The sequence below is a fragment of the Stegostoma tigrinum genome, chromosome 21 (assembly GCF_030684315.1).
Source record: "Stegostoma tigrinum isolate sSteTig4 chromosome 21, sSteTig4.hap1, whole genome shotgun sequence".
Lineage (NCBI taxonomy): Eukaryota > Metazoa > Chordata > Chondrichthyes > Orectolobiformes > Stegostomatidae > Stegostoma > Stegostoma tigrinum.
The window spans coordinates 6926114-6953131 of NC_081374.1; the positions used below are offsets into that span (position 1 = coordinate 6926114).

A 27018-nucleotide genomic window follows, 5' to 3' on the forward strand; every position below is an offset into this window, starting at 1 on the left:
CCTCATACTTAGCAAGATTTAACTCCTCTTGTCTCAATGCATCCTAATTACGTGATATCCAGTTTTGTTTTATTTTGATCTCATGAAGGGCCTTAGGATGTTTTACTACATCAAATGCACTGAGTTATTGCTGCAATGAAAAGTAGAGAGAATAAATTCCAGAGGAAATTCCCTAGGATCCCACTTTCACATCTTTTTAGGAGATTCCGTGGATGCTTGATGAGAAAAGTAATGGTGGCAAAAATCTTCAAAAAGCTGCACTTTTCAGTGAACAAAGGACCAACTCTGAAGTTGGTGTCATTGTCCATCTTTGGCAATTTGTGTTTTTTTTTAAACGTCAGAAGTTCTTAAGTCTGTCCCTGAAGAAAACCTTTGCTCTGCAAAACCATTCTTTTAAATGTACTGAATGTTATATGTATTTTATTGCCATGCCACGAAGCTATGTGATGTAATTGTTTGGATCCCAAACCAGTTACTACGCCACCAGCAGTTCCAGGGGGCTAGAAATCTGCTGTAGCAAATGATTATTCATTGAATAAGGAGAGAAACGCCTCCTCTCTAAGCCTTTGAATTGGGCTAATGTTGAGCCACCTGCTGGGGAGATGCAGCATAAGATCAGCGCAATGCTTCTTTTCCCTTTTCAGTGGAAGTGATGAAATTCTCCTGGTTCTCATTCGTGTTAAACCAACCCATTTAGAGTATAGGTTAGATTTCATAGCCATTCCAAAGGTTTAATAGTGTTATGCTGTACTTTGTGAATTTTATTTCAAAACTGTTTATCAGAATTTGTGCAGTTTTGGCTAAAGGAGAAATGTTGAAGATATCTAAAGTAATATTATCAGAAACGTAAAGAGCATAGTCCATATTTGTCAGTAATATGATCATCTTGCAACTGAAAGCTATGCTTGCACCTGTCTGCCATGTGTCTTTGCTCCATGTGCAGGTGTCTTTTTCGCTTAATATTCTGTGTTCAACTTCAGATACTTTAAAGCTTGGTTAAGGGTTCTTCACCATTTTTTTGGTTTACTAATAAATATTCAGTGTAAAATCAAGACATCCAGCTCTGGTTTCAAATGTCAATGACATGGCCATGAATGGTGCATCGTCTATGAAACATCTTGGGAGAGAGAAAAGCTTTTTCAAAAAGCTGCATGTTGTTTTAATTTTAAAAAGCCTGTACCACATTTTAATTAATGTTGTCCTAATCCTCTAACACAGCTGTCACTGCCTTCCTCCAGTTTAGTTTGTGGCAGCTGTCGATGCCACAAGCTGCCTGTGAAATGGAGTCATTTGCAGATGAACAGAAAGATACAGCTGTGGATGTATTTTTTAAACAGCAGTGTTGTGATAAGTTACAGAACAGCTAGATTGCTTTAAGTTCCATTCTTGGCAATGATGCAGACCTTATGCAGCCAGTGCCAATTTAAATATGAAAGATGTTTCCTTTTGATTTGGAGGAATACGGATAAATGATTACAGTATAATAACTTTATATTGTGTTGTTCTTCTTTCCTCAAAATTCCCCCTCACAGCTTGAATTTGAGAAATCACAGGTAAAGAAAGTAGAAAAGGAACAGAAGAAGCTGTCTACACAGCTGGAGGACGAACGAACAAGACACAAACAGTTAACCACTGTTCTGATGAAAGAATGCAAAAAAGCAACCAACAAGGCAGCAGAGGAAGTTCAGAAAGCTGCAGAATTGAAACTCAAGCTGGAAAAAGAGATGGCCAAAAGCAGCGAGCAAGAGGAGGAGTTGGCCGCCGAGAAACGGCGAGCTTTGCAAAGGGAGGCCCAAATGGAGAAACAGCTTTCCGAGTTTGATACTGAGAAGGAGCAACTGCGTGCAAGGCTAAACCGGGAAGAAAACCGGGCACGAGCCCTCAATGAGGAAGTGCAAAGTTTAAAGCAAGTTATTGAAGAGTTTAAAAATAAAGCTGAAACTTCCAATAAAGTAGTAGCAAATGAACCAAAATCACAAGTAACCTTTCCATTGGAGGCCGGTGCTAAGAAAAGCAAGACAATATCCCCTTCATGCCAAACTGATTGTAGTCATGTGAAAGTGCCTAATGGAAGTGACGTAAAAGAAAAACACTGCACATCATCAATGCTGACTGTCCCACAACTAAATGGACATTGCACATCACTTATGGTTAATGATGGGGATGAACAGTCATGTGACGGCAATGGTGTAGATATTCTTTTCTGTACTGAGAGCAAAGTACCTTCTCCATCTCCAGGGCACTCGCTTGAAAATGGAAGTGGTAATGTGGCTTCATGTGCTGTCCCACATTTCACAGGTGGAACCTCAGTTTCTCCAAGCAACACTGTGAACTCTTCAGCTGCTTCCTCTGTATCATCTTCCCCATGTTCATCACCAGTGTTGACAAAGCGACTCACTAGTTCAACAAGCCCCAGCATCAGCTTCCAGTCATCCTACCAGGCTGGGCTGAACCAAAGGTTTCATGCAGCTCGATTTAAATTCCAAGCTCAAGCAGAGCAAGATCAACAGACCGGTGCATTACAAAGTCCTCCTCCAAGGGACCTGTCACCCACTACCTCTGATAGTTCAGCAGCCAAACAATTAGCTCGAAATACTGTGACCCAAGTCCTCTCTAGGTTCACAAGCCAGCCAGGACCTCTGAAAACTGCGAATAATTCCCCCTTTGGTACTGACTACCGACAGTTGGGTAGTTCAGCAAAAACACCAACTGGTGATGTTAATCATTCACCGACTTCCAGTAAAGTCTCGAGTCCGCCATGTCCAATGGCTCCTGGGATAAAATCGCCAACAGTATCTAGAGTGGACAGAGGAAATCCTCCACCAATTCCTCCTAAGAAGCCTGGCCTTGCACAATCACCTGCATCACCTCACCCACTGGGTAGAGCAGCTACAGATTGTGGACCTTCCCAGACTGGGCTGTCTGCTAAAAATGAATCAAGTGCTTCCAATTCTGTTCAACCTCAACGATTCTTTAATTGGCGTGAAACAGGGATCCATGAGGAAGCTTCATTGAAATGTTCGCCTGAACAAGAAACAATGATGGGCTCTGAGGAAGGGACTGAGGGTGTAATCCATGTTGCACCAGTGGGGACACCATCTAATGAACTAAATCCTGCAGCTTCCATGAAACTTTCAGCAGTTCCCATGGATGTTTGTGGTGCCACAGTGGACTTAACAAACATCTGTGGCATGAACAACAGTTTGATTACACCAACCAGTAAAGAGATTGATATACTTCTACCAACTAGTAGTTAAGCTGTCTAGAAATGAAATGTGAGTTACGCTTTTCTTATTGCAGATATGAAGTTTCTCAATTGCAGCACAGTTTATTATTTATTTATAGGGCATTCTGTACTTGTACAATATCCAATTTGCTACACATTATTTTGTTAACTTCAGAATTTTCTAATTTTGCATTCTAACCTGTATATCTTTAGTAGTAATGTCAAGGCCGCTGATTTACAGATTATGTGGAAAGAATTAACTGAATGTGCACACTAAAACATGGAGATAAAAATCCTAAAATCTCAACTAGTTATATGCTTATTCAGTCAAAATTAATTTCCCCCTAACAATTAGGAATTCCAAATGTAATTTTTAAAAATTGTGAATTATCCATAAACTAACATAAACCAGTGACCATAACTGGGCAGCATGGTGGCTCAATAGCTAACATTGCTGCCTCACAGCACCAGGGGCCTGAATTTGATTACAGCCTTGGGCAACCGTGTGTGAAGTTTGCACATCTCCCTTTGTATGGGTTTGTTCGTGTTTGTTCCAGTTCCCTCCCACAGTCAATTAGCCATGATGAATTGCCCATAGTGTCCGGGATGTGCAGGCTAGGCGGATTGACATTGGGATGAGTTTGGGGTGGGTCTAGGTGGGATGCTCTCCAGAGAGTCGGTGTGGACTTGGGTGGAATGGCCTGCTTCCGCACTCCAGGGATTCTGATTCTAACAATTCTTTGTTTCACAATTTGTCACATATAATTGTATTTATATACTTGGAAAAAACAACTCAAATTAGGGGGGAAAAAATAAATTAGCAAATGACTTCACATGCAATTCAGGGCTCAATATGAGCTCCACCAGACTCAAAACATTAATACTCTTTCTGCCCACAGAGGCTGTCTAACCTGCTGAGTTCCTGCAGCATTCTGTTTTTCAGTTTCCAGCATCCACAGTATTTTGCTTTTTATTGTACTGAATATTTACTGCGCTGAGCAGTATTTTGATGGTGATGTTTACAAGTGGTTACTGCAACAATCTTTTAAAGCCTACTTTGTTGTGATAGTAAGTTGAGGGGAGGATGGTATGTCAGTATAGAATCCCTTTAGTGCGGTAACAAACCATTTGGCCCATCAAGTCCCCGTCGTGCCTCCGAAAAGCATCTGACCCAGACCCGCCCATCAACCTATCCCTGTAGCACTCTATTTTCCATGGCTAATCCACCTAGCCTGTACACGCGCGCACACACAATGTACAAACGCCACTCAGACGGCCACCATAAAGGACACAGTATGTTTTCTGTCACATGACTGTAAAATGGTTGAACCACTCACATTAAATTATATTATCATCGTGATTTTGTAAATAAAGTGTCCTGGTAGTGGTTTAGGAACTTCTTTTAAACTAATGACTGCATTTTAAGTGCAGTATGATAGTTCCAGGAAGGCCTGAATTAATTTATTTTAAACTGCATTATCTATGCAGTTATCCCCCGATGATAGAACATAGAACATTACTGCACAGTACAGGCCCTTCAACCCTCGATGTTGTGCCGACCTGTCATACCGATCTGAAGCCCATCTAACCTACACTATTCCACGTACATCCATATGCTCATCCAATGATGACTTAAATGTACCTAAAGTTGGCGAATCTACTACTGTTGCAGGCAAAGCGTTCCATTCCCTTACTACTCTCTGAGTAAAGAAACTACCTCTGACATCTGTCCTATATCTTTCACCCCTCAATTTAAAGCTATGCCCCCTCATGCTCGCCATCACCATCCTAGGAAAAAGGCTCTCCCTATCTAACCCTCTGATTATTTTACATGTTTCAATTAAGTCACCTTTCAACCTTCTTCTCTCTAATGAAAACAGCCTCAAGTCCCTCAGCCTTTCCTTGGAAGACCTACCCTCCAGACCAGGCAACATCCTAGTAAATCTCCTCTGCACCCTTTCCAAAGCTTCCACATCCTTCTTATAATGCAGTGACCAGATCTGTACACAATACTCCAAGTGCGGCTGCACCAGAGTTTTGTACAGCTTCACCATAACCTCTTGGTTTCGGAACTCGATCCCTCCCCGATGATGTTTCTAAAGGGTTAATGGTGAAGTGTTTGTTTTACATTTGGGATTCAAACTGAGTAATTTGTACTCTTGTGGTTCACAACTTTTGACACTGCATTCCTTAATTGCCAAATGTCTTCTTTGTGGTATGTGATGATGTAGTTAACTTTTAGCATAAAAGCATATGCAAACAGTTCTTCAGCTTGTAAGCAACAAAGCTTTGTTCTCACCACTAGACAACACATTACATTCAGTTAAATTTCTGACTATATCTTGTGACAAATGTTTGTCATACATATTTTGAGAAGTCATAGTGATAAAAGATATAAAACTGTCAGTAGCTTGTTTAAATTAAATCATCTGCTTTTAACAAAACTAAATAAGGCAAGAACATAATGGTGAGCTAATGAATCAAAAAATGCATATGAGCATATCGTATGCAATATATAAAAAGATGTAATGTCTATTTTTGATTAACTTCATAAAATTGATTTAATAAAATTCATAGGATTCTTTACACAGTTTTCATTCTAAAAAAAACCCTTCTGCCATCCTATCAGCCAAAACATCTGCTGGGAGTTCATTTGTCATGTTTTTCTACTGGCCAAAGGCTGGGAGAGCTTGTTACTAGATATCTACTACTTTCTATATGCCTGAAATAGGATTTCATAAGTGCCCCCGGGTACCTTGGCTTAAGAAAATTGCTTTCTTTGCCCCTTGCTGGAAAGTGTTGATCACAGTTGAGATTGACATAGGTAAGTCAGAATTTTAATAATTTGAGTGCAATACTGCACAATTTTAACGTCAAATGGTGCATTTCATTGTGGATATTAATTTGCATTGGCTACAAGTTTAAACAAATTGCCATAGATTTCATTCATTAATTTTATAGACTCCACAAAGTTAATTTTTGTACCAGATCTTCATTATAACCACCTTTACCCCCAGCTCCTGCCAAACTCTGAGGTCTGGAGGCACATGAATTACATTATGTAATTTGGAGTGAAAAACTTGGTACAACTACTAAAATGGAAAAAAAAATTGTACATTTTCTTGCACCTTATTGTGCCTTGCAGATTTTTGGATGAATTGAATTCCTTTGAAGTGCAGTGATTTTGGTCTTAAGGCAAATATAGCAGCCATTTTAACAAAAGACTTAGATAAATGTTCTTAGTTTATTTTGCTAGGGGAGGAATACACATCATGGGGATCTCTTTGCTCTCCAAATTCATGGTCCTTGGTACATATCTAAAATTGCAACCTTTGATTTACTGCCTCATGCAATGGGATTGCACTTTTAACAGTGAACTACTCCCTCGGTATTATGCAAAAGTTTCAGATTGAACTACAATACTGTAACGTGTTTTGTTAACGTAAAATGGCTGTAATGCGATTGATAAATAGTGGACCCTGTTTGTATAACACAAACTTTCTGCTGTACAGGTGTGTTGATTTTTTTCTATAGCAATTAACCCTATAAAGTGATTTTTCTATAGCACGAGGTCACATAAGAACGCAAGTATTGCAGTATGGGAGAACTACCTGTAGTTACTTCAACTCTTGGTGTGACTCACAAGCCTAAAGCCTAATTGTCACATGAACCAATACAAACATGAACTCTAAAAAAGATTCTTCTTAGAGGTATGATTTTTCTTTTGGTAGATAAGTTGGGGACAGAGCTCAACCAGGCTAAAGAAATATTCTTAATAAATAACTTGATTAGTAGACTTCTAGAAATTGTTCCAGCTTTGCCATCATATGTCTCCCTTCTGTGCCCCTTTAAGTTAATATGCCACATGAACAATGTCCTCTCGTAACATACAATTAGCTGCACCAGGAATGTAGTTCTAGTCATGGTGTATGTAAATAATCAGGTCCAGACAAGTTCACAACTCCCAGTCCAGGTGCATTTTGCAGATTTTATAAGTAAGCAGTTTGGAAACTTATTATTACTCAACTAACAAATGAACACCTCAAGTAACTACATTTACTCTGTGTTTTATTTAAATGTCTTTATTTTAAAATCACAATAGATTTTAAGTTTTTGAGGGATAGTTAAGAATTTAACATAGTATGCACTTTTCCTCCCTCCCAAAGAGCATTTCATGGTTGAGCATTTTATTCAAAGAATTGTAGGGATTTTTATAGTGATGAGAGTGGTCACAGTAAACCTTGATTGTTTAAACATTGCATGCCTAGCATGTGTAGATGAAGGCAACAGTGTTCTCTTTGTAAGTTCTGATCCAGTCAGTAAAATCATGAATTACTTTTCACTCGTTTGCCTATAGTTAACTTGCTTTAGAGGGTGGAAGAGGAGAAGCTGTTGTGTTGTTGAGGGGAGAGTTGATTTCATTTCCTCTTCATGAAGCAGAACTTTTATTTCCTTTCAATACTCCTGGTAAATTCAAAGCAATCACAAAACCTTATGCTATTATTTGCTTGATTGGTTGTAAGTCTTGATCCTAACAGAAATGATACATGATTCCAATATAGAGCCCTTCATTTCCTCTTCTTCGTTCTTTATCCACGCTTTTATTTCACATTTCTTTATATGCTCAATATTGAGGAGCCATAAAAACTAAGAGCCTGACACTCTGAAGAGACACTCTCAGCTGTTTGAAAAACGATGAAAAAGAACTTCTACGTGGCAAATATTGGCCTAATCAAAATCTCACTGGTTGATTCTACGATATGGGTAGCAACCTCCTGCTTTTCTGACACTATTTGACTATACAGCATTGGAATGGGTGACTGGAATGTTGAAGCAACATCTTACTTAGAGAAAGTGCTGTTCTGGAAAATGTTGCTGATTTGTTTTCACCTTTTTGAAAAAGACTATTCTGCATATTAGCACAACTAACACATTACTACTTCCACCATGAAATTGTCACCTTGGCTAATGCGGTGTAATTGAGTCAAAACTAGTAGGATTTCTGCTTTGTCAAATCATTCCGCGGTCCCCCCCACCGACAACCTAATTTCTCAACATTGATAAGAAACATAATCGAAGACCTATATTACACTCCACATTCCACTCACCCCTCAGATCTACTCACATTGTATCACAGGCACACCGTCTCAAGTCTTACAAGTTCCCACTTCTAAAATAATTTATTTACAACAGAGACCGTTGAATCCATGCTGGCTTTCATTGGAGCAATCCAGCCAGCCCCTGTCACCTGATTTGATTCCCATGGTTCTCCGAATTCATTTCATTCAAGTCCACCTTCTTTAGAAATCATTGATGATTTCTGCTTATTACCATTATGAGACCACAAGAAGTAGGAACAGGTGTAGGCCATCTAGCTCTTCAAGCCTGCAAGAAGATCATGGATGATCTGACATTCCTCACCTCTACTGCCATTTTCCCCTAACCCTTGATTCCCCTACTGCTCAAGAATCTTATCCCCGTCCTAAATATTTGCAAGGACGCTGCTCCTGACATCTCTCTGTGGCAAGGTGTTGTAAAGACACTCAATCCTCTGAGAAGAAATTCTGCCTCATCTCAGTCTTAAACAGGTGCCCCTTTATTTTGAGACAGTCCTCTCATCCTACACTATCCCATGAGGAGAAATATCCTCTCAGCTTTTACCCTGTCAAGCCCCTTAAGAATTCTGTATAAGATCGCCTCTCACAAGTAGCAAATTCCAAGCCATTAGCACTTTAACTCTTTTTAGAAAGTTCCTCTGCATCTCCAGTCCAAAACTGTAAATCTGTGTCTTATTGTATTCTTTGATCATATCTCTTCTTTGTTCCAAGCTATTTCAACCTAAATTTGTAGCTAAAATCGCACATCCCTGCAATCGTGGCAAATCTCTTTTCCACCCTCTTAAGGATGCTCACACTTTTCCTAAACTGTGGTGACCAGAGCTCATAAGTTAAGATGCCACTTTCTGTAGCATGCTGACAAATTCAGATACTCCCAATCCACATAGAGAGGGGTAAAAACATAATTGTACTTCCTTACCTGTGGGAACGTTCATTAAGAAACTGTCATTAGTCATTGGAAAACTTGTGATTTCACTTGCTGTGAGTGGTGTATAGCCAGGTCATTCAACTACATGACTGCAAAACTGCCGCTATAAGTTCCACACATATATATTGGAAAATGGTCCCTCGTGTCTGTAACGAGTGATAATTCAGAACGTAGTATAATATTTCATTGCTTAATGTAAATTCTACTTTTAAAAAAAATTATAAATGACTTCTATGAAAATTGTTTTTGTTGAGGTATTTATTCCCCCCCAAAGCTGACACCAGTGGTTATCTGACACCAATGATGGGGGTGGAACCAAAGATACAGTAGTACTGTGAAGTGTCTCTAGGTCCTCAAACATAGACTTACAATGCAGAAGCGACCCTTGGGCCCATCGAGTCTACCACCAAAAATACACTAAATCTACATTAGAACTTGAATGTCGTCATCAGTACCCTATTAACCTATTCTGCACCTTCAGGGATCTGTGGACAAGCACCCCAAGATCCCTCTGAGCTTCCTTCTGTCCTGCTATTCAGTGAGTTGCAGCTACCATGACCATTCTTTTAATGTACTTAGCAAAGCCTTAAAAGTGTTTGAAGCATTAACATAGAAAATAGCAGTAGGCCATCAACCCTTCGAGCCTGCTGCATCATTCAGTAGGATAATGACTGTATTTTCTCCATACTTTTTGTTCCCTTTAGCCCAAAGAACAATATCTGACTCCTTGAAAACACTCACTGTTTTGTTTTCATCTGCTTTCTGTAGTAGAGAATTCCACAGGCTCACCACTTTCTGGGTGCTAAATGGCCCATTCCACATCCTTAAGCTGACCTGGCAAGTAAGTTACAAATTAAGCTGTAGCATTTGTTCAATAAATAATTAATGCAGATGAATGCTGTATCACTCAATGGCCAGAGCACATAGCGAGCATCCCATGTTGCACCTTTGAGGAAGGCCTCCCATATAAGTAAGTGGTCGGTGGCTGACCCCCCCGACCCCAAGTGCACACTGCTTATTGAATGCCTGCAGCTGTGAAATCGGACCTTTTAGTTGATGTTATTTGCCCCCTTAAGGGCCTTAATTGGCAGCAAGGTGGGAAGGCAGTGAGGATCCCCATCTAGTAGCCTGACACCTCACCTCGCCTCCCCCCACCCCACCCCACCTCGCCTCAGGGCAGGGCATTTAATGTCACCTATTGAGTGAGCAGGTTTGGATTGAAGAGCAAACCTAGGATTAATCTCAAAAGTCTCATTCAAAATGATGATCATGTGGAATAAGTTTCAAGCAAGAAATTGAAGGGAAGTCTTCTACATGTTGTAAATAAAAGTCCTCACTGATGAATAGTTTTGATGTAACAATTTCTAGTCAATGGGAACGTCAGTGAGGAGCTGATTTATATAGAGGATGTGTTGTTGTAATACAGTTTAAATAAATGTTAATATTTGTGGTAGAATAAGAGTTGCAGCCAAGCAATTCTGATGATCACTCCTCATATTGAAAACTGCCAGAGTACAAATTTTGTCGCCTTAATTATATGGCCAAATGTTTTACATTTTGTTTAAATGTATTCTTTATATGTGTTAGAAAATGCTTTCAGGGTTGTCACTATTCTGTAAGCGGAAGAATGGTGATGTTGGAGTAGGATCAGAAGAAATACAGCATCATAGAACATAGAACAGTACAGTACAGCACAGAACAGGCCCTTCAGCCCACAATGTTGTACCGACCATTGATCCTCATGTATGCACCCTCAAATTTCTGTGACCAGATACATGTCCAGCAGTCTCTTAAATGACCCCAATGACCTTGCTTCCACAACTGCTGCTGGCAACGCATTCCATGCTCTCTCAACTCTCTGCGTAAAGAACCTGCCTCTGACATCCCCTCTATACTTTCCACCAACCAGCTTAAAACTATGACCCCTCGTGCTAGCCATTTCTGCCCTGGGAAATAGTCTCTGGCTATCAACTCTATCTATGCCTCTCATTATCTTGTATACCTCAATTAGGTCCCCTCTCCTCCTCCTTTTCTCCAATGAAAAGAGACCGAGCTCAGTCAACCTCTCTTCATAAGATAAGCCCTCCAGTCCAGGCAGCATCCTGGTAAACCTCCTCTGAACCCTCTCCGAAGCATCCACATCTTTCCTATAATAGGGCGCCCAGAACTGGACGCAGTATTCCAAGTGCGGTCTAACCAAAGTTTTATAGAGCTGCAACAAGATCTCACGACTCTTAAACTCAATCCCCCTGTTAATGAAAGCCAAAACACCATATGCTTTCTTAACAACCCTGTCCACTTGGGTGGCCATTTTAAGGGATCTATGTATCTGCACACCAAGATCCCTCTGTTCCTCCATGCTGCCAAGAATCCTATCCTTAATCCTGTACTCAGCTTTCAAATTCAACCTTCCAAAATGCATCACCTCGCATTTATCCAGGTTGAACTCCATCTGCCACCTCTCAGCCCATCTCTGCATCCTGTCAATGTCCCGCTGCAGCCTACAACAGCCCTCTACACTGTCAATGACACCTCCGATCTTTGTGTCGTCTGCAAACTTGCTGACCCATCCTTCAATCCCCTCATCCAAGTCATTAATAAAAATTACAAACAGTAGAGGCCCAAGGACAGAGCCCTGTGGAACCCCACTCACCACTGACTTCCAGGCAGAATATTTTCCTTCTACTACCACTCGCTGTCTTCTGTTGGCCAGCCAATTCTGTATCCAAGCAGCTAAGTTCCCCTGTATCCCATTCCTCCTGACCACCTGAATGAGCCTACCATGGGGAACCTTATCAAATGCCTTACTGAAGTCCATATACACCACATCCACAGCTCGACCCTCATCAACTTTTCTAGTCACATCCTCAAAAAACTCGATAAAGTTTGTAAGGCATGACCTACCCCTCACAAAGCCGTGTTGACTGTATTTGATCAAGCCATGCTCTTCCAGATGGTCATAAATCTTATCCCTCAGAATCCTTTCTAACACCTTGCAGACGACAGACGTGAGACTTACTGGTCTATAATTGCCGGGGATTTCCCTATTTCCTTGAAGAGAGGAATTACATTTGCCTCTCTCCAGTCCTCAGGTACGACTCCAGTGGAGAGCGAGGATGCAAAGATCTTCGCAAATGGCGAAGCAATTGCATTTCTCGCTTCCCAAAGCAGCCGAGGACAAATCTGGTCCGGGCCTGGCGACTTGTCAATCTTAATATCATTATAGGAATTTTCTGCAGCAGATTTTAACAAGAAATGTATGCAATTAAATAATCTGATTCTTTTGTAAAGGTTGATAGATGTTTTTCACAACAGTGCAATAGGCCCTACACAGCAATTTAGCAGCGCATACATTGTAAAATCACAATAATTCAATGCAGTGCCTTTTTAAATTTTTTCTTCAATTGAAAGAAATATGTTTTGATACAAAAGTCATCCAAGTCTACTTGAATCTGCAATTCTGAACCTGACCCACTTCAAGTGATCGGTATTGGTGGTCAAACAGATCAAGTTGGTCCAGTAATTTTCTGCTGTTTTTAATTGCATTGAATGTGGATGGCAAATTTGACGCACTTCAGTGTGTTAATTACTTCTAGCAAAGGACTGCAAATATTGCATCAGCGATTCACAAATATAAGATTATCATAACCATAGGTTTACAGATTTATTGTGGACTCCGAGCCACTGAAATTTTGTCAAAGTTAGTTCATAGGAACAACTGATACTAAACATGAATTACACGTCTTGAATTTGTGTTGGAACAATAGCAATGGAGTTTGATAGAGATTACTTACTAAAATTAATTTTAATTCTTATTATAGTAATGTCTAGCGGCAGATTACTAAAAACACATCAAACCTGGCTTAAAATTCACCAGGTTTTGCAGGAAATTCTGTTTGATGTCTTCTACTGGAATAATTGAAAATCAACATAGGTTTTGACAAACTTGAGGCGTATGAAACTTCAACGTTACTTCTTCCACACACCACCTTGGCATTTGGCCATTTCAGGGTTTGAGGTTATTCCTTAGACGATATTATTGAGATTTGCCAAGAAAATGCATCTCTCTAAATACTTTATCAAACCAACTTAAACCCAGTATAAAATGTATTTAAAAATTTCCCTGTTTTACACGTGGGCTGTTCATCCAGACTAAAATGCATATTTGATAAAATTACTGCCTGTAATGTGTGTGCATTTATCATGTATATAATATAAACACACATTATTTAGGTGTTCTGCAGTAAATAGTGAAATACTTAACAAAGATACAAACGGCTGACAGACATGGTGCATGTTTAACATGCATCATCTGAAGGGCAAGTAAATAATTCCAGATGAGTTTTCAGAACATCTCCATTATCTTCCTATAATAGCTTTTCTTCTTTTCTTAGGGCATATTTAGGGATAGAAGTAGGTATGTAAGCAATGTATATACCTCTTTGCAATACAAATGACTATCGGTAACTATATCCTTTTGAGATGTCAAGGCTGTTTTTATATTATGGCTTTTCTTTTTCAATTGACTTCATCCACTATGCCACACGACCAGCAAAAATTATCTTAAAGTGCAACTGCAGCTGACATGTGTATACTTACATACAAGCATTAGTATTAAGGCATACAATAAACTGCAGCATAAAAAGTTTATCTGAAATGTACCAGATGTGTTTGTTTATTGCAAATTGCTTTGTATCTGATGTCTACTGTAGCTACTGAGGCTTTAGGAAAGCTAAATTTTAAAAATCCTATCAATTTAAATCAAACTATTTTTGTAGGGTATGTCTTTAATTTGCTGTTCATTGTTTACTAAATAAATTAAAATATTATAGTCATAGGTTTTAGCAAACTTAAAAAATATTTTTGAGGCAATTGTGATTTTGTCATGTGATTATTCAGATTGCAATTTTTCAAATTGTAAATAATTTTAATACAAAGGACTGTTTTCCATAAAAGTTGAATCTTAACACGAGTAGCTACTGTTTCCTGAAAATAGGAAGCAATATCCTTAAAATTCTGCAACATTGCCAATTCATATTATTTGTGAATCATCATCAAAACAGGATATTTTTGTCCTATTTGTGTGTTGAAAAAAACCTAAACAGTGTACTCCTAGACTGGTTTGTCTACAAATTTTGTGAAGCAATATGTAGCTGTACCATTAGAATCTGCCTGACCTTTAACGTGCACTGACTTAGCTGTTTGATATCAGAGTGCTGCAGTAGCTTCAGTGTCCTCAGTTAGGGCGGATTTACCGATCCACTCCTGTTCGATCTCTCTAGATGTAAGTGTGCATGCTCACCTGAATTATATTGGGTCTGAAACTGAATAATTTTAGTAGTCTATCTGGGTTCATATTGGAAACAATGGTTGTTTCAATGACAGGAGCATCAATCAAACCTAAATACAATGATAAAGTAATACTTTATAACCCTTTCCCTCCTGAAAATCTTGAAGATGGGGTTGATGTGAAACAAGAAACTTGTCTGTCTGCCTAGTAATGTCAAATCAATGTGTAGACTGCATTTGATATGAATCATTGTTGTTATTTTGAAATAACTTATGTTTTAACTTAGTTTCCAGTTTTATTATATTACTAACTCGATGCAACATTCTTGAATTGTGCTTCCATCTTACAGCATAACCTTTTGGACCAATTGATATTCTTGTAAAAAAAAATAGTGACAATATATTTTTAATAATTTATCAACTGTAAAACTTGCATACAGTGGAGTCAGTATTTTTTCAGACATTCTATGCACTCTACAATGAAAAATGCATGTAAATTAGTGATTCCTTTTGTTTTATTTCATTAACAAATTTTCTTAAATCCAAAGCTGCTGTCCATCAGAATTTTGTTCATGCTCATGCGGAAACTACAACTAATTCAAAATGCAACTTTTAAGTGCCTTTTGAATCTGCACGCTGTAAAAGTTAAAAAATTGTAGAAAGTGCATATCTTCTCATTATGGTGGTAATTACCATTAATCAATAAAATCTAAATTCTTACCAAGAAATCTTGTTTTATTTACATCTTGGTGTCACATTAAGAAATAGTGTTCAGAAATGGAGAGGTAAAAACCACTTCCAAGCCTATTTTGTTTCATTGGCAAACCCATGCCATCACCATCAGTTCTTCCTTCGACAGTGAACCCACAATGTGTGTATTGATTCGTCTGCCATGATTCGAGTGCAGGTAATACACCTGTCAAGTTTATTGCCGCAGAGGATGTAGCTGTAATGGCTAGGATTAGCACAGAAATAGGATATGTGCAACATTTTGACAAGAGGTAGCATAAAATTGGAACAAGCCATTGTGTTTCATGGCTTGAATTCTGATGTTTGCTAAAATATTTTTTTTTGTTTCCTGTCTTTAATATTCGTTAATACACTGTTGTCCCTTAAGGTACAAGTGTTTTGTTGGATATAGTCTGCAGCTGGCCACACCTTTTCGAGATCTGGTTTGTCATTTTGGATTGATCATGAGAGCACCTTGATTCTGAGCGTTGAGGAGCTGGTGAACTGAAGGGATAACAGCAGATGCTGGAAATCAGTTATAAAATGCAGTTTAGCTCTCACTTGGTGTCCATGAGTGCACTGCCTGCAACAATCTGGCAATCATCAAAGGTGTGATTTATAAATATACTTACTACTCCTCACTTAAGACCATGCCACTGAGTTAACTCATGGTTGTGTGGTCAGGCGGATGCCTTCATAGTCTGTCCAGTTTTTGGAAGTGACTAGGATGTAGCAAGCTGAAAAATGCATTCAAAGCATTATAACACATAACTGATGCCAATATATCAGAGGGCACAGTTATTAAGAGGTGCAAATGGTGGAATAACTATTTCAAAATCAAGAATTTGAGAGGAATTTAATGTTCTCCCCCTATGGGTTGGTGAGCAGATGAGAGAATTTAAAAGCTTTGAGAGGTATGGAGGATTAGTCAGCCGCTCCACTTTCAGATCCAATCTTTTAAACAATTCAAAAATCTGTGCTGAGAAGTCTTGCTTGGAATCAGTTTAGGTAACTTCAATTTATTTCGCAGCAGTTGTGGGCACAGCCCAAAACTGCTCCTAATTCAGCATTAAATTTACATTCTCCTTCAAGAGTTAGGGGGAATGAATCCAGTTTTGAGCAAAAGGGGCACTTCTATGAAATTAAAAGTTAGGTTCGGAAGAAATTCATTGTGCGTCTGGCTTTTTTTTTTTGATTCCGACTGGGTGCCTAAAATTGTTCCTTTGGCATAGTTATCATCTTCAGGAATACATATTCTTATTTAGTGGTGTACACATTGCAGATTCACAAAAGTAGGTGCACATATGCATGCAAACTGCAGGTACCAGCTGGACAGTTCAAAAGCTATGTAATCGAGAGTAGGCATTAAGGTGTATATATTTGGTGAAAATACTTTAAATACGATTATTAAGATATGAACAAGGAATGACAGGCTGTTTGGCCCCTCAAGCCTGACCTGTCATTCAAAGAGATCATGGCTGATCTGATTTTAACCTCTACTCTACGTTCCTGCACATCCCTGATAAACTTTCATCCTTTTGATAATTAAGAATGCATCTACCTTTGTCATAAAAATATTTAAAAAGAATCTGTATCCATTGCCTTTTGAGGAAGGGCATTCCAAAGGTGCAAACCCATCAGGGAAAATCTTTACCTCCTCTCTGAAGAGGCCAATCTTTTAAGAAGAAATTGAGTACGTTGTGCCTTTATTGTTGGAATATAGATGAATGATGTAACATTGAAACATACAAGATTCTTCAAGGATTTGACAGCATAAATGCTGAGAGGTTGTCTCCCCTAGTAGGAGCGTGTAGGACCAGAGTACAGGGTCACACATTTAAGACAGAAATGAGGAATTTCTTGTGCAAAGGGTTATGAATTCGTGGAACTTTTTGCCACAGGTGATTGAGGCTCTCATTAAGGATATTCAGTGATGAGATGTTTAAACCGTCTGGCAATCAAAGCTTATTGGTTGAAGGCAGGAAGATGGAGTTGAAGATTATCAAATCAGCCATGATTTTGTTGAACAGTGGTGCAGACTCAATGGGGGCTGAATGGCCTACTTCTGCTCCTATGTCCAATATCTGTCTTAAATGGGTGAGCTTTTATTTTTAAACTATGACCTCATTCTTTAAAATAAAACATCCCTTCCATATCCACCTGGCCAAGTCCCTTCAGCATCTATCTTGTTTCAATTAAGTCACATCTGACTCTTCCAAACTCCAGAAGATACAGGCCTGACAAACCTTTGCTTGTAAGGCAATTTGCTCATTCCAGGTATTGGTTTAGTAACCCTTTTCTGAACTACCTTCAATGATTAACTTCCTTCCATAAATATGGTGACCACTACTGTGCATAGTACTCTGAATGAGGTCTCACCAATGTCCTGAATAACTGAAGCGTAGCTCCCTACTCTTGCATTCAATTCTTCTCGTAATAAAACATAACATTCTAGTAGCTTTTGTTTCTTGTCCTGCATACTAACCTGCGATTTGTGCACTAAGACCTAAACCTGTCTGTACCTCAGAGTTCGGCAGCTTCTCACCATTTAAATCATACATGTTTTCTTTGTTATTTATACTAAAATGGATAATTTCACTTTCCTGCGTTATACTCCATTTGCCAGATCTCTGCCCACTCACTTAACCTGTCTATATCCCTTAGTAGGCTACTTATGGTCTCTTCACAACTCATTTCCTTATCTATCTTTATGTCATCAGCAAAATTAGCTACCATGCCTTCAGCCCCTTTGCAACTTATTTACATAAATTGTAGAGAGTTAAGGTCCCATCACTGATTCTCATGGCACATGATCTGTAGTATTCTACAAGTTTGAAAAAGATCCATTCATTTCTATTCTGTCTCTTGTTTACCAACTAATCATCTATCCATGGCAATATATTACCCCCAACGCCATGAGCTTTTATTTTCCATAATAATGTTTGATGTGACAACTTAACAAATGTCTTCAGGAAATCTAAGTACATTACATTGGCTGGTTCCTTTTTTTTTCCATGGTGTAAGTTGTTACTTCCAAAAACTCCAGTAAGTTAGATAAACATAATTTATCTTTGACAAAACCATGTTGGCTCTGCCTGGTTACCTTGAATTTATCCATGTGCTCTGTTATCTTTAATTATGGTTTCTTTTTGGGGCGGCACGTTGGCTTAGTGGTTAGCACTGCAGCCTCACAGCAGCAGGGACCTGGTTTCGATTCCAGCCTCTGGTAACTGTCTGTATGAAGTTTGCACGTTCTCCCCATGTCTGCGTAGGTTCCCTCTAGGTGCTCCGGCTTCCTCCCACAGTTCAAAGATGTGCAGGCTGGGTGGATTGGCTATGCTAAATTGCCCATAGTGTTCAGGGGTGTGTGGGTTACAGAGGGATAGGTCTGGGTGGGATGCTGCAAGGGGCGGTGTGGACTTGTTGGGCCGAAGGGCCTGTTTCCACACTAGGGAATCTAATGTAACATTTTCCCCTATAAAGTTTAATCACTTAGAGAAACTAGAATCACTTCTTAGCCTGTGTAAACTTCAAGGAATATTTTCCTTATTTAAGTCAATTGTGACTATAAGGAATAGAATCAGAGTTTTACAGTACAGAAGGAGGCCATTCTGCCCTCCTGAAAGAGCTACCCAGCTCGTCCCTATCTCTGTCACCTTCTAACTTCATCACTTTCAAATTGATGTCCAGCTCTGTCATGAAACCTCCTTTAGAATCTGCCTCCAGCATTCTTCCGGGCAGCACATTCCAAATCCTAACACTGAGTAAAGAAGTTTCTCCTCTTGCTCTTTGCTGACAAGCTTGAACTTGTGACCCTTAATTACTGACATTCCAACTCATGGAAACAATATCCTTCTTTACCCTGTCAACACTCATCATAATTTTGAATACCTCGCTAAAGTCATGTCTTAGTCTGCTCCAATGAGAGTAAACCCAGCTTCTCTAATCTTGTTTCTAAAACAGAAAACTTCATGAATTTGTCTGCCATAGACACAAAGGAAGTTCATTTGGCCAAAACAGTCTGCCATTCATTGATAACAAAGTGTGAAGCTGGATGAACACAGCAGGCCAAGCAGCATCTCAGGAGCACAAAAGCTGACGTTTCGGGCCTCGACCCCTTCATCGGAGAGGGTTCTGGAATAAATAGAGAGAGAGGGGGAGGCGGACCGAATTTGGAGAGAAAAGAAGATAGGTGGAGAGGAGAGTATAGGTGGGGAGGGCATAGGTCAGCCCACGGAAGACGGACAGGTCAAGGAGGCAGGATGAGGTAGTAGGTAGGAAATGGAGGTGCAGCTTGAGGTGGGAAGAAGGGATGGGTGAGAGGAAGAACAGGTTAGGGAGGCGTAGACAGGTTGGGCTGGTTTTGGGATGCAGTGGGGGGAGGGGATGAGCTGGGCTGGTTTTGGGATGCAGTGGGGGAAGGGGAGATTTTGAAGCTTGTGAAGTCCACATTGATACCATTAGGCTACAGGGTTCCCAAGTGGAATATGAGTTGCTGTTCCTGCAACCTTGGGGTGGCATCGTTGTGGCACTGCAGGAGGCCCATGATGGACATGTCGTCTCAGGAATGGGAGGGGGAGTGGAAATGGTTCACGACTGGGAGGTGCAGTTGTTTATTGCGAACCGAGCGGAGGTGTTCTGCAAAGCAGTCTCCAAGCCTCCGCTTGGTTTCCCCAATGTAGAGGAAGCCACACCGGGTACAATGGATACAGTATACCACATTGGCAGATGTGCAGGTGAACATCTGCTTAATATGGAAAGTCATCTTGGGGCCTGGGATAGGGGTGAGGGAGGAGGTGTGGGGGCAAGTGTAGCATTTCCTGCGGTTGCAGGGGAAGGTGCCGGGTGTGGTGGGGTTGGAGGGCAGTGTGGAGCGAACAAGGGAGTCACGGAGAAAGTGGTCTCTCCAGAAAGCAGACAAGGGTGGGGATGGAAAAATGTCTTGGGTGGTGGGGTCGGATTGTAGATGGCGGAAGTGCCGGAGGATGATGTGTTGTATCCGGAGGTTGGTGGGGTGGTGTGTGAGAACGAGGGGAATCCTCTTGGGGCGGTTGTGGCAGGGGCAGGGTGTGAGGGATCTGCCATTCATTGAGGGTGATCTAGCTAGCTCCATGTGAAGGTTACTTGCCTAATCCTTGGATTCGGCCACGTTTGTTCTGATTTAACTTTTCTCCCTGTATACTATAAACTCTAACTCTGGAAGTCTTTAAACATTTTCTTTGTTCTTGTGACAATCCTGGCAGTGGCATCGGTGGAGGCGAGATGGCACCAAAGAGCAGTGTCTCTTGTTACAGCTGCAATGTGAGGGGACACATGGCTGGCTGCTCCAGGCCTGTGGCTGAGCACTTCACGAGGATGAACACAGCAGGCCAAGCAGCATCTCAGGAGCACAAAAGCTGACGTTTCGGGCCTCGACCCTTCATCAGAGAAGGGGATGGGGAGAGGGTTCTGGAATAAATAGAGAGAGAGGGGGAGGCGGACCGAATTTGGAGAGAAAAGAAGATAATGGTAAAGACCATTATTTTTCTGCCTGTGTTTTGGTTTACTTTTCTGTTTTAAGATGCCGCTAGATACTGATGGCACTATCAACATCTTTCATTGAATTTTGTAACAAAATACAAGTGACAATAAATAAAATTCAACCTGAATGCAGAATCCATTGCAAACTTTTGAATCCATTTTAAATGAATATTCATTCTTACGATGTGGCCTGTGCAAGCATGGCCACGTTTACAGTGCATTTATTGACTCAGTGCTTGCAACAGAGGTTAATCATTTATTTGTGGGAGTGAGTGGTTCCCATGCAAGTCCAAATTTGGCACTGGGGACGAGATTTCCTTCCCTGTAATATACAAGGGAAGTGATTGCTTGTTTTACAATAACCTGACAGCTTTTGTGATTATTTTGTATGATACTAACCCATAAATCACCAAGGTTTAATTAAATCTCACTTCCAATTTGGTTTGTGGCCTCCTTGAGCAGACTATTGCCTGAAAACATTTTCTGTAATTTCTTCCTATTGGCTTTGGACGAAACATTTTTTGGTTCAGAATTTCAGCAATGGCCAAGAACAACATTCAAAATGCTGAATAGAAAACTGTACTTGCGAGGAAACGTTAAAACACTTCCTCTTTAAATATTGATTTGTTTTTCTTAAAACTTGCATCCAACTTTTTAATGTTTGTCGTGTTCCTTCCACAAAATCTCCAAACCAAAAGTACAGACAATATGTTCTATCTTTGACAGATATGAGGTAATTGGTGCACACTGGCTAGAGTCAGAAAGTTGAATTCAAATCTCAGTCCCAAGGGTTTGATCTGAATTTTACCAGAAATCTACAAAGTATCAACTTTGACAAGTTGAAAGTTTCTCTCAGTGAGGGTGAGCAAGTTTTCTCACTCTGTCATCTCAGTTTTGACTTGTTACCTATACACCACACCTCCATTCCTCCACACACTGTTTGTAATCTCCAGGATCTCCTGGGATCCCTGGCACCGGCGCCCAGCTGTGAACCCAGTTAAATGCTGGCTGTCCCCAGAACTGTCTTGCAAAGTGCACCTCGTGCCACAGCAATGTCAAACAAAGGGAATAGGAGGATCCTGCTTTGCAGACAGGGACCTGGAGATTCTGGTAGATGGGGTGATGTGGAGGACAGCTGTCTGTTTATCCCAGGATCAGCAAAGATGACCATGATGCCGGACACTACCAGCCTGGTCCAAGGTTGCCATCAGAGTTGGTGCAGTGCCCATGGTCTACAGAAACATGCAGCTGTATGACAAGAAGGTGACTTTCTCCACTCCGTGCTGCTAAGTGCCACCATCTTCTCTCTGCTGCCTCAGGCTCAATCTACCTCTACTACTGCAAACAGCACCCACCAAGGCTCCTGGCTTACCACTTTCACTCTTGCATGCGGTGTCTTCCTTCATTTGCACTCACCTGACCAACTCTTACATGCTTTCTATGCTGCCTGCCCACTTGAGACACCCCACCAACTTCCACCAACGCTAACAGCTAAGCCACCCACTTCCATCTCTTTCAATCCTTTATCTTATGAAAATAGGCCACAACTGGGCAGAGAGAGCTAAGATAGATGGTGCGGTGCCCACCATTCAGCTTCTTGCCGCCTACAAGGAGAGAGCCCTGGCCCTGACCATTCCCTTGGTGATGCTGAGACCTCTATGTCCTGGTGATCAGTAAGAGTCATTGCCCATTGCTGTGTTGCTCTCTCATTCCTGCTACTGTGAATGTGTCTTTAGCATGCCTGAACTTTTACGCCTCGATGGCAATGTGTCTCCTGTTTCATCACCAACAGGAAACATCTAGTGGCGTCCTGAGGCAGCAAGGTGTGACCAAGGGAGCTCAAGGCTAGTATTTGGACTCCACACAATAGGCCAACGACTCTAGATTTCTGCCCTCGTTGGTGTCTTTCATCTGTATTCTATTGGTGTTAGAGAGATCTGCAGCACAGAAAAAAGGCCCATCACATCCAAGATAATAAAATGTGAGGCTGGATGAACACAGCAGGCCCAGTAGCATCTCAGGAGCACAAAAGCTGACGTTTCGGGCCTAGACCCTTCATCAGAGAGGGGGATGGGGAGACGGAACTGGAATAAATAGGGAGAGAGGGGGAGGTGGAGGTCTCTCCATCTTCGGTCCGCCTCCCCCTCTCTCCCTATTTATTCCAGAGCCCTCACCCCATCCCCCTCTCTGATGAAGGGTCTAGGCCCGAAACGTCAGCTTTTGTGCTCCTGAGATGCTGCTGGGCCTGCTGTGTTCATCCAGCCTCACATTTTATTATCTTGGATTCTCCAGCATCTGCAGTTCCCATTATCACCCATCACATCCATGCTAGTGTCTGGCCAATGTGATTATCCTTTTGTAGAACCTCGTTGATTAAAACTGAAGCCCTCTCCTGAAATCACTTGACAGAGACTGGTTCCCATCACCAAGTCACACATTATTTACACGTGGACAGTCCTTGACACTGATGTAACTTCCTCACGGCCAGCTCTCAGAGGGAACAAAACCTCTGATACTTGTTTATATCTGTCAGCCTGGGCTGTTAATCTGGTCCAATCAGGGAAATCCTATTCTGAGGCCCAAATGGCTGACCTCATTACAATCACTGCACCTCCTTCACAGAATGGAACACACGCCCCACCCCCTCCACGATGTGGCAGTCATTTTTGGGGTGGTAGGGTGGTTCAGTGGTTAGCACTGCTGTCTCATGGCACCAGGGACCCGGGTTCAATTTCACTCTCTGGTGACAGTATGGAGTTTGCACATTCCCCCCGTGTCTGTGTGGGTTGCCTATGAGTGCTCTGGTTTCCTCCCACAGTCCAAAGATTCGCAAGCTAGGTGGATTGGCCATGCTAAATTGCCCATAGTGTTCAGGGATGTGTAGATTATGTGGGTTATAGGGGGATGGGTCTGGGTGGGATACTCTGAGGGTCGGTGTGGACTTATTGGGCCAAAGGGCCTGTTTCCACACTGTAGGGATTCTATGATATTTTCAACTCCATTGCACACTCGCTATGTGCATCACGATGGAAGTGAACAATGGTCACTTCTGACGTAGTGAATCTCGGGAACATCTCCTTGCCCTTGGTGAGCATCCAAACATAGCCCTCCCTATTTACCCCCATCAGCCTTGAGCTTCCCCATCTTCCCAACCAGGCTATACACCCTCCTCTATAACCCCCAGCTTCACCACCCCATCCTCCCCTCCTCCCACATTCAGACCATGATTTGCAGCTATACTGAGGGTCAGCATGCCAGATATAGTCTCTGACTCTTGATGACTTTCTCCCCAGCCCCCGGCATTACCATTTTCCCTCCCACGTGCAATCACTGCTCCCTTCTATATATTCAGTTGTTCCCTTCTATACACCCCAGCATGCTATTTCCAACACCCAAATCGGAGTTCCCTAGTTTCCACATGCAGCAGTAGCCCCTGATAAACCCCCTTCAACTTGACTTATTTTGTAGACAAACCCCAGAACTGGCCATGGCCTGCCCTCTTGAGCAACTTGGATGGCCAATTCTGACTAATGACTGACCAGACTCCTGGCTGATCTCTGTAATTGTTCCTCGGCTGTCTTACTGCTAATCCCCAGACTGTTTACCTTGGACTCTCAGAGCTGATTGCAACGCACTCCTTAGGAAGCTGATCCTGACCACACAAGCAGCTGACTGATGGTGTCTTACTGTGGTTTCCTATACTTAGATTCCCTGACTGAAGGCTGTCTTCCTTACTCGACTGAGGACTTACCCCCCCTTAGACTTTGTGATCTAGCCATTTGGTTGAAGCACATGCAGTGTGTAGCTGCTGGCACTTGGTGTGGGTGTGAGATTGATACCACATGGTGCCGTACAGCAACATGTCCATCCCCTCGACTGATCAGCACTAACAACTCTGACTAACTGCCTAGCTTTATGTCTGTACTAAACAGCAAGGCAAGGCTGAATGACTGTGAACCGTTAGACTCCGGGAGGGGGGACAATGCAAAAAAGGCAAGGTAAGACAAAGAAGCTGTGAGCATCCACACAGGTACAGGGTGACTGAGTGCTGAGAGAAAATGAGGATCCCTGAACTGCAGCCTGGTCCAATCTAACGAGCTGGGTACTTGTGTGTGAAATGCCTTGGCAACAGCTCTGAAGCATAAAATGCCAGTCTGCGTTCCAAAGTGCAGTTTTGAAGTGCAGACTGTAAGTGAATCAAAGGTACCTCAACATGAGGATGTGATGAGATTGGTTATCATCAGATGCCAACATCTGAAAACAGGGCCAGGCTGGTGCTTACAGCTACTCCCCATTAAGCATACTGCAAGATGTTGGTGCTTGGTGCCCAGGAAGGGCAGGCTGGAGTCATGAGCAAACTGACTCCAACTTCCATGTTGGGAAGTGTTACCATCTAGTTTCTGAGCAGGAGAATGGGAAACCTCACATCAGTTGGGCAAGGTGAACTAACAATGAGATGTTACAGCATGCAAAAAGGCCTCTTGCTGCTCATTAGCAAGAATCTTGTTTCTGTTCATTGCTTGGTTGGGAAATGGGGTGTTTTGCTCTCAACATTGAGAAGTTCCTTGCCACCAGTCGCTCACAATTTTCCCAACTTTCTTGCCACTGCTCACAACGTTCGATGCCTAGGAAGATTTCTTACTTGGGCACAGGTTTCGGGTTAAACTCTCAGCCCTGCTGACAAAAATCCTGCCTTTCAAATGTGATATTAGACTTTGTCTTCTCAACATAAATGATCACGATTAACCAGAGAAGTGGCAGCTCTTTCTGATTTTCAGGACATGATGATTTACTAGAAAAATGCGTTTTCCCACACTAAATAAATAAATAATCTTGTCATTAACACATCTCTGTACATACGTTAACTGCTACATTTATCCACATTACTATAGTATCCTTTAAATTCAGTTAATAGGTTATGTCAAAGTGCTAAAAGTAATGACAGCTGTTATAAATGTGAACGGTTTCCTTTCTCCATCCTGTCCAGGTTAGTGGATGAACCGCCAACAAGAGGTCTGCTAGTGTATGCACGAGTTGATTGGTCCCCAGATATTATCTCCAGTGCTTTGGAAAACAATTCCACATTTGTTACCCAGTCACTATGAATTCTCCACTGCAAACTTGTATTCACTTCGCAGTCTGTTCTGACTTGAGAACCATTGCGGATGAAGGAAATCATTTACTCCCTCTGCTTCACTGTTCCATAGAAATCTTACACTGTCAAAGCAGTCAATTGTTTTTTCTTGCATGAATCTCAAACCAATTCCATTATCAGTGCAAGACCCTTCTAATTATTAACAACACTTTGCATGAGGAATTTATTCCTGGCTGCACGTACGTTTTTTAAAGAAATGTCATTAATTTGCTCTGAGGAAGGATCACTCAACCTGAAACATTAACTCTGATTTGTTTCCACTAATGCTGCCAGACCTGCTGAGCTTTTCCAGCAATTTTTGTTTTTGTTTCTGATTTACAGCATCCACAGTTCTTTCAGTTTCATTAATTCGTTTATTTTTTTAACATGGTGAGCAGGTACCATGGTAGGACTAGTGTCTATTGCACATCCCTAATTGTCTTTGAGAAGGTGGTGATGGTGGGCAGCTCCCCCATTACTGGAGAGAGAGAGAGACAGCTGGTAGAGTTTTAAACTGAAAACCACTATCCCTCAGCTGAGGGGCAATGTGAAAGGAAAGTCTTTCATGGGGATCCCAGCTGGATTTAGGAATTGAACCAATGCTGTCCACATCACAAATCAGCCTTCCAGCTAACTAACCCTCAATTATAGACAAGCAAAGGAGCTAGAAAGAGACATAGGTGTGACTGAAACTTTCTGCTATTTGGTGAGAAATGTGTTTGGTATTCTGTGAGGCAAGCCACATGGTGCATTCTAACTATTGGGCCCAGAAGCTCAAAGTGGTCAACGTGGCCTGAACTGACATCTCACAGCATTAACATTCAAGGCAAAAATAATCTTAGTCAGTCACTTCTGAGAACAAGCTTTCCTTCAGTGAAGTGGAGGCCAAGTTTTATCATCAGGACTCTGCAGCCATGAAATAAGTCCTAAAGAATTGTGATTCAGTAGGGCATTGGATTCTCTTTAGGTGGATCAATTTTTTGAAGAATTTTGTTCAACCAGTGGGCACAGTGTTGGTGTTGGCTGCCTGGGAGGAATTTGCTCAGGTCCTTCAGTGGGCAGAGGTGGTGAAAAC

At 41.4% G+C, this 27018-nt stretch overlaps 1 protein-coding gene across 3 annotated transcripts in view; it reads left to right on the top strand.

Annotated features, from left to right (window-relative positions):
- Positions 1-27018, top strand: part of cttnbp2nlb (CTTNBP2 N-terminal like b) — a 103620-nt gene that overhangs the window by 68507 nt on the left and 8095 nt on the right. For 2 of the 3 annotated variants that reach the window (XM_048553265.2, XM_048553266.2), the window contains one exon: positions 1533-11214. In XM_048553265.2, the coding sequence (XP_048409222.1) occupies positions 1533-3257 (1725 nt within the window). In that variant the 3' untranslated portion in view covers positions 3258-11214. Of the gene's footprint in view, positions 1-1532; positions 11215-27018 lie in introns of those variants that run through there. The other variant, XM_059653325.1, reaches the window with a different exon arrangement.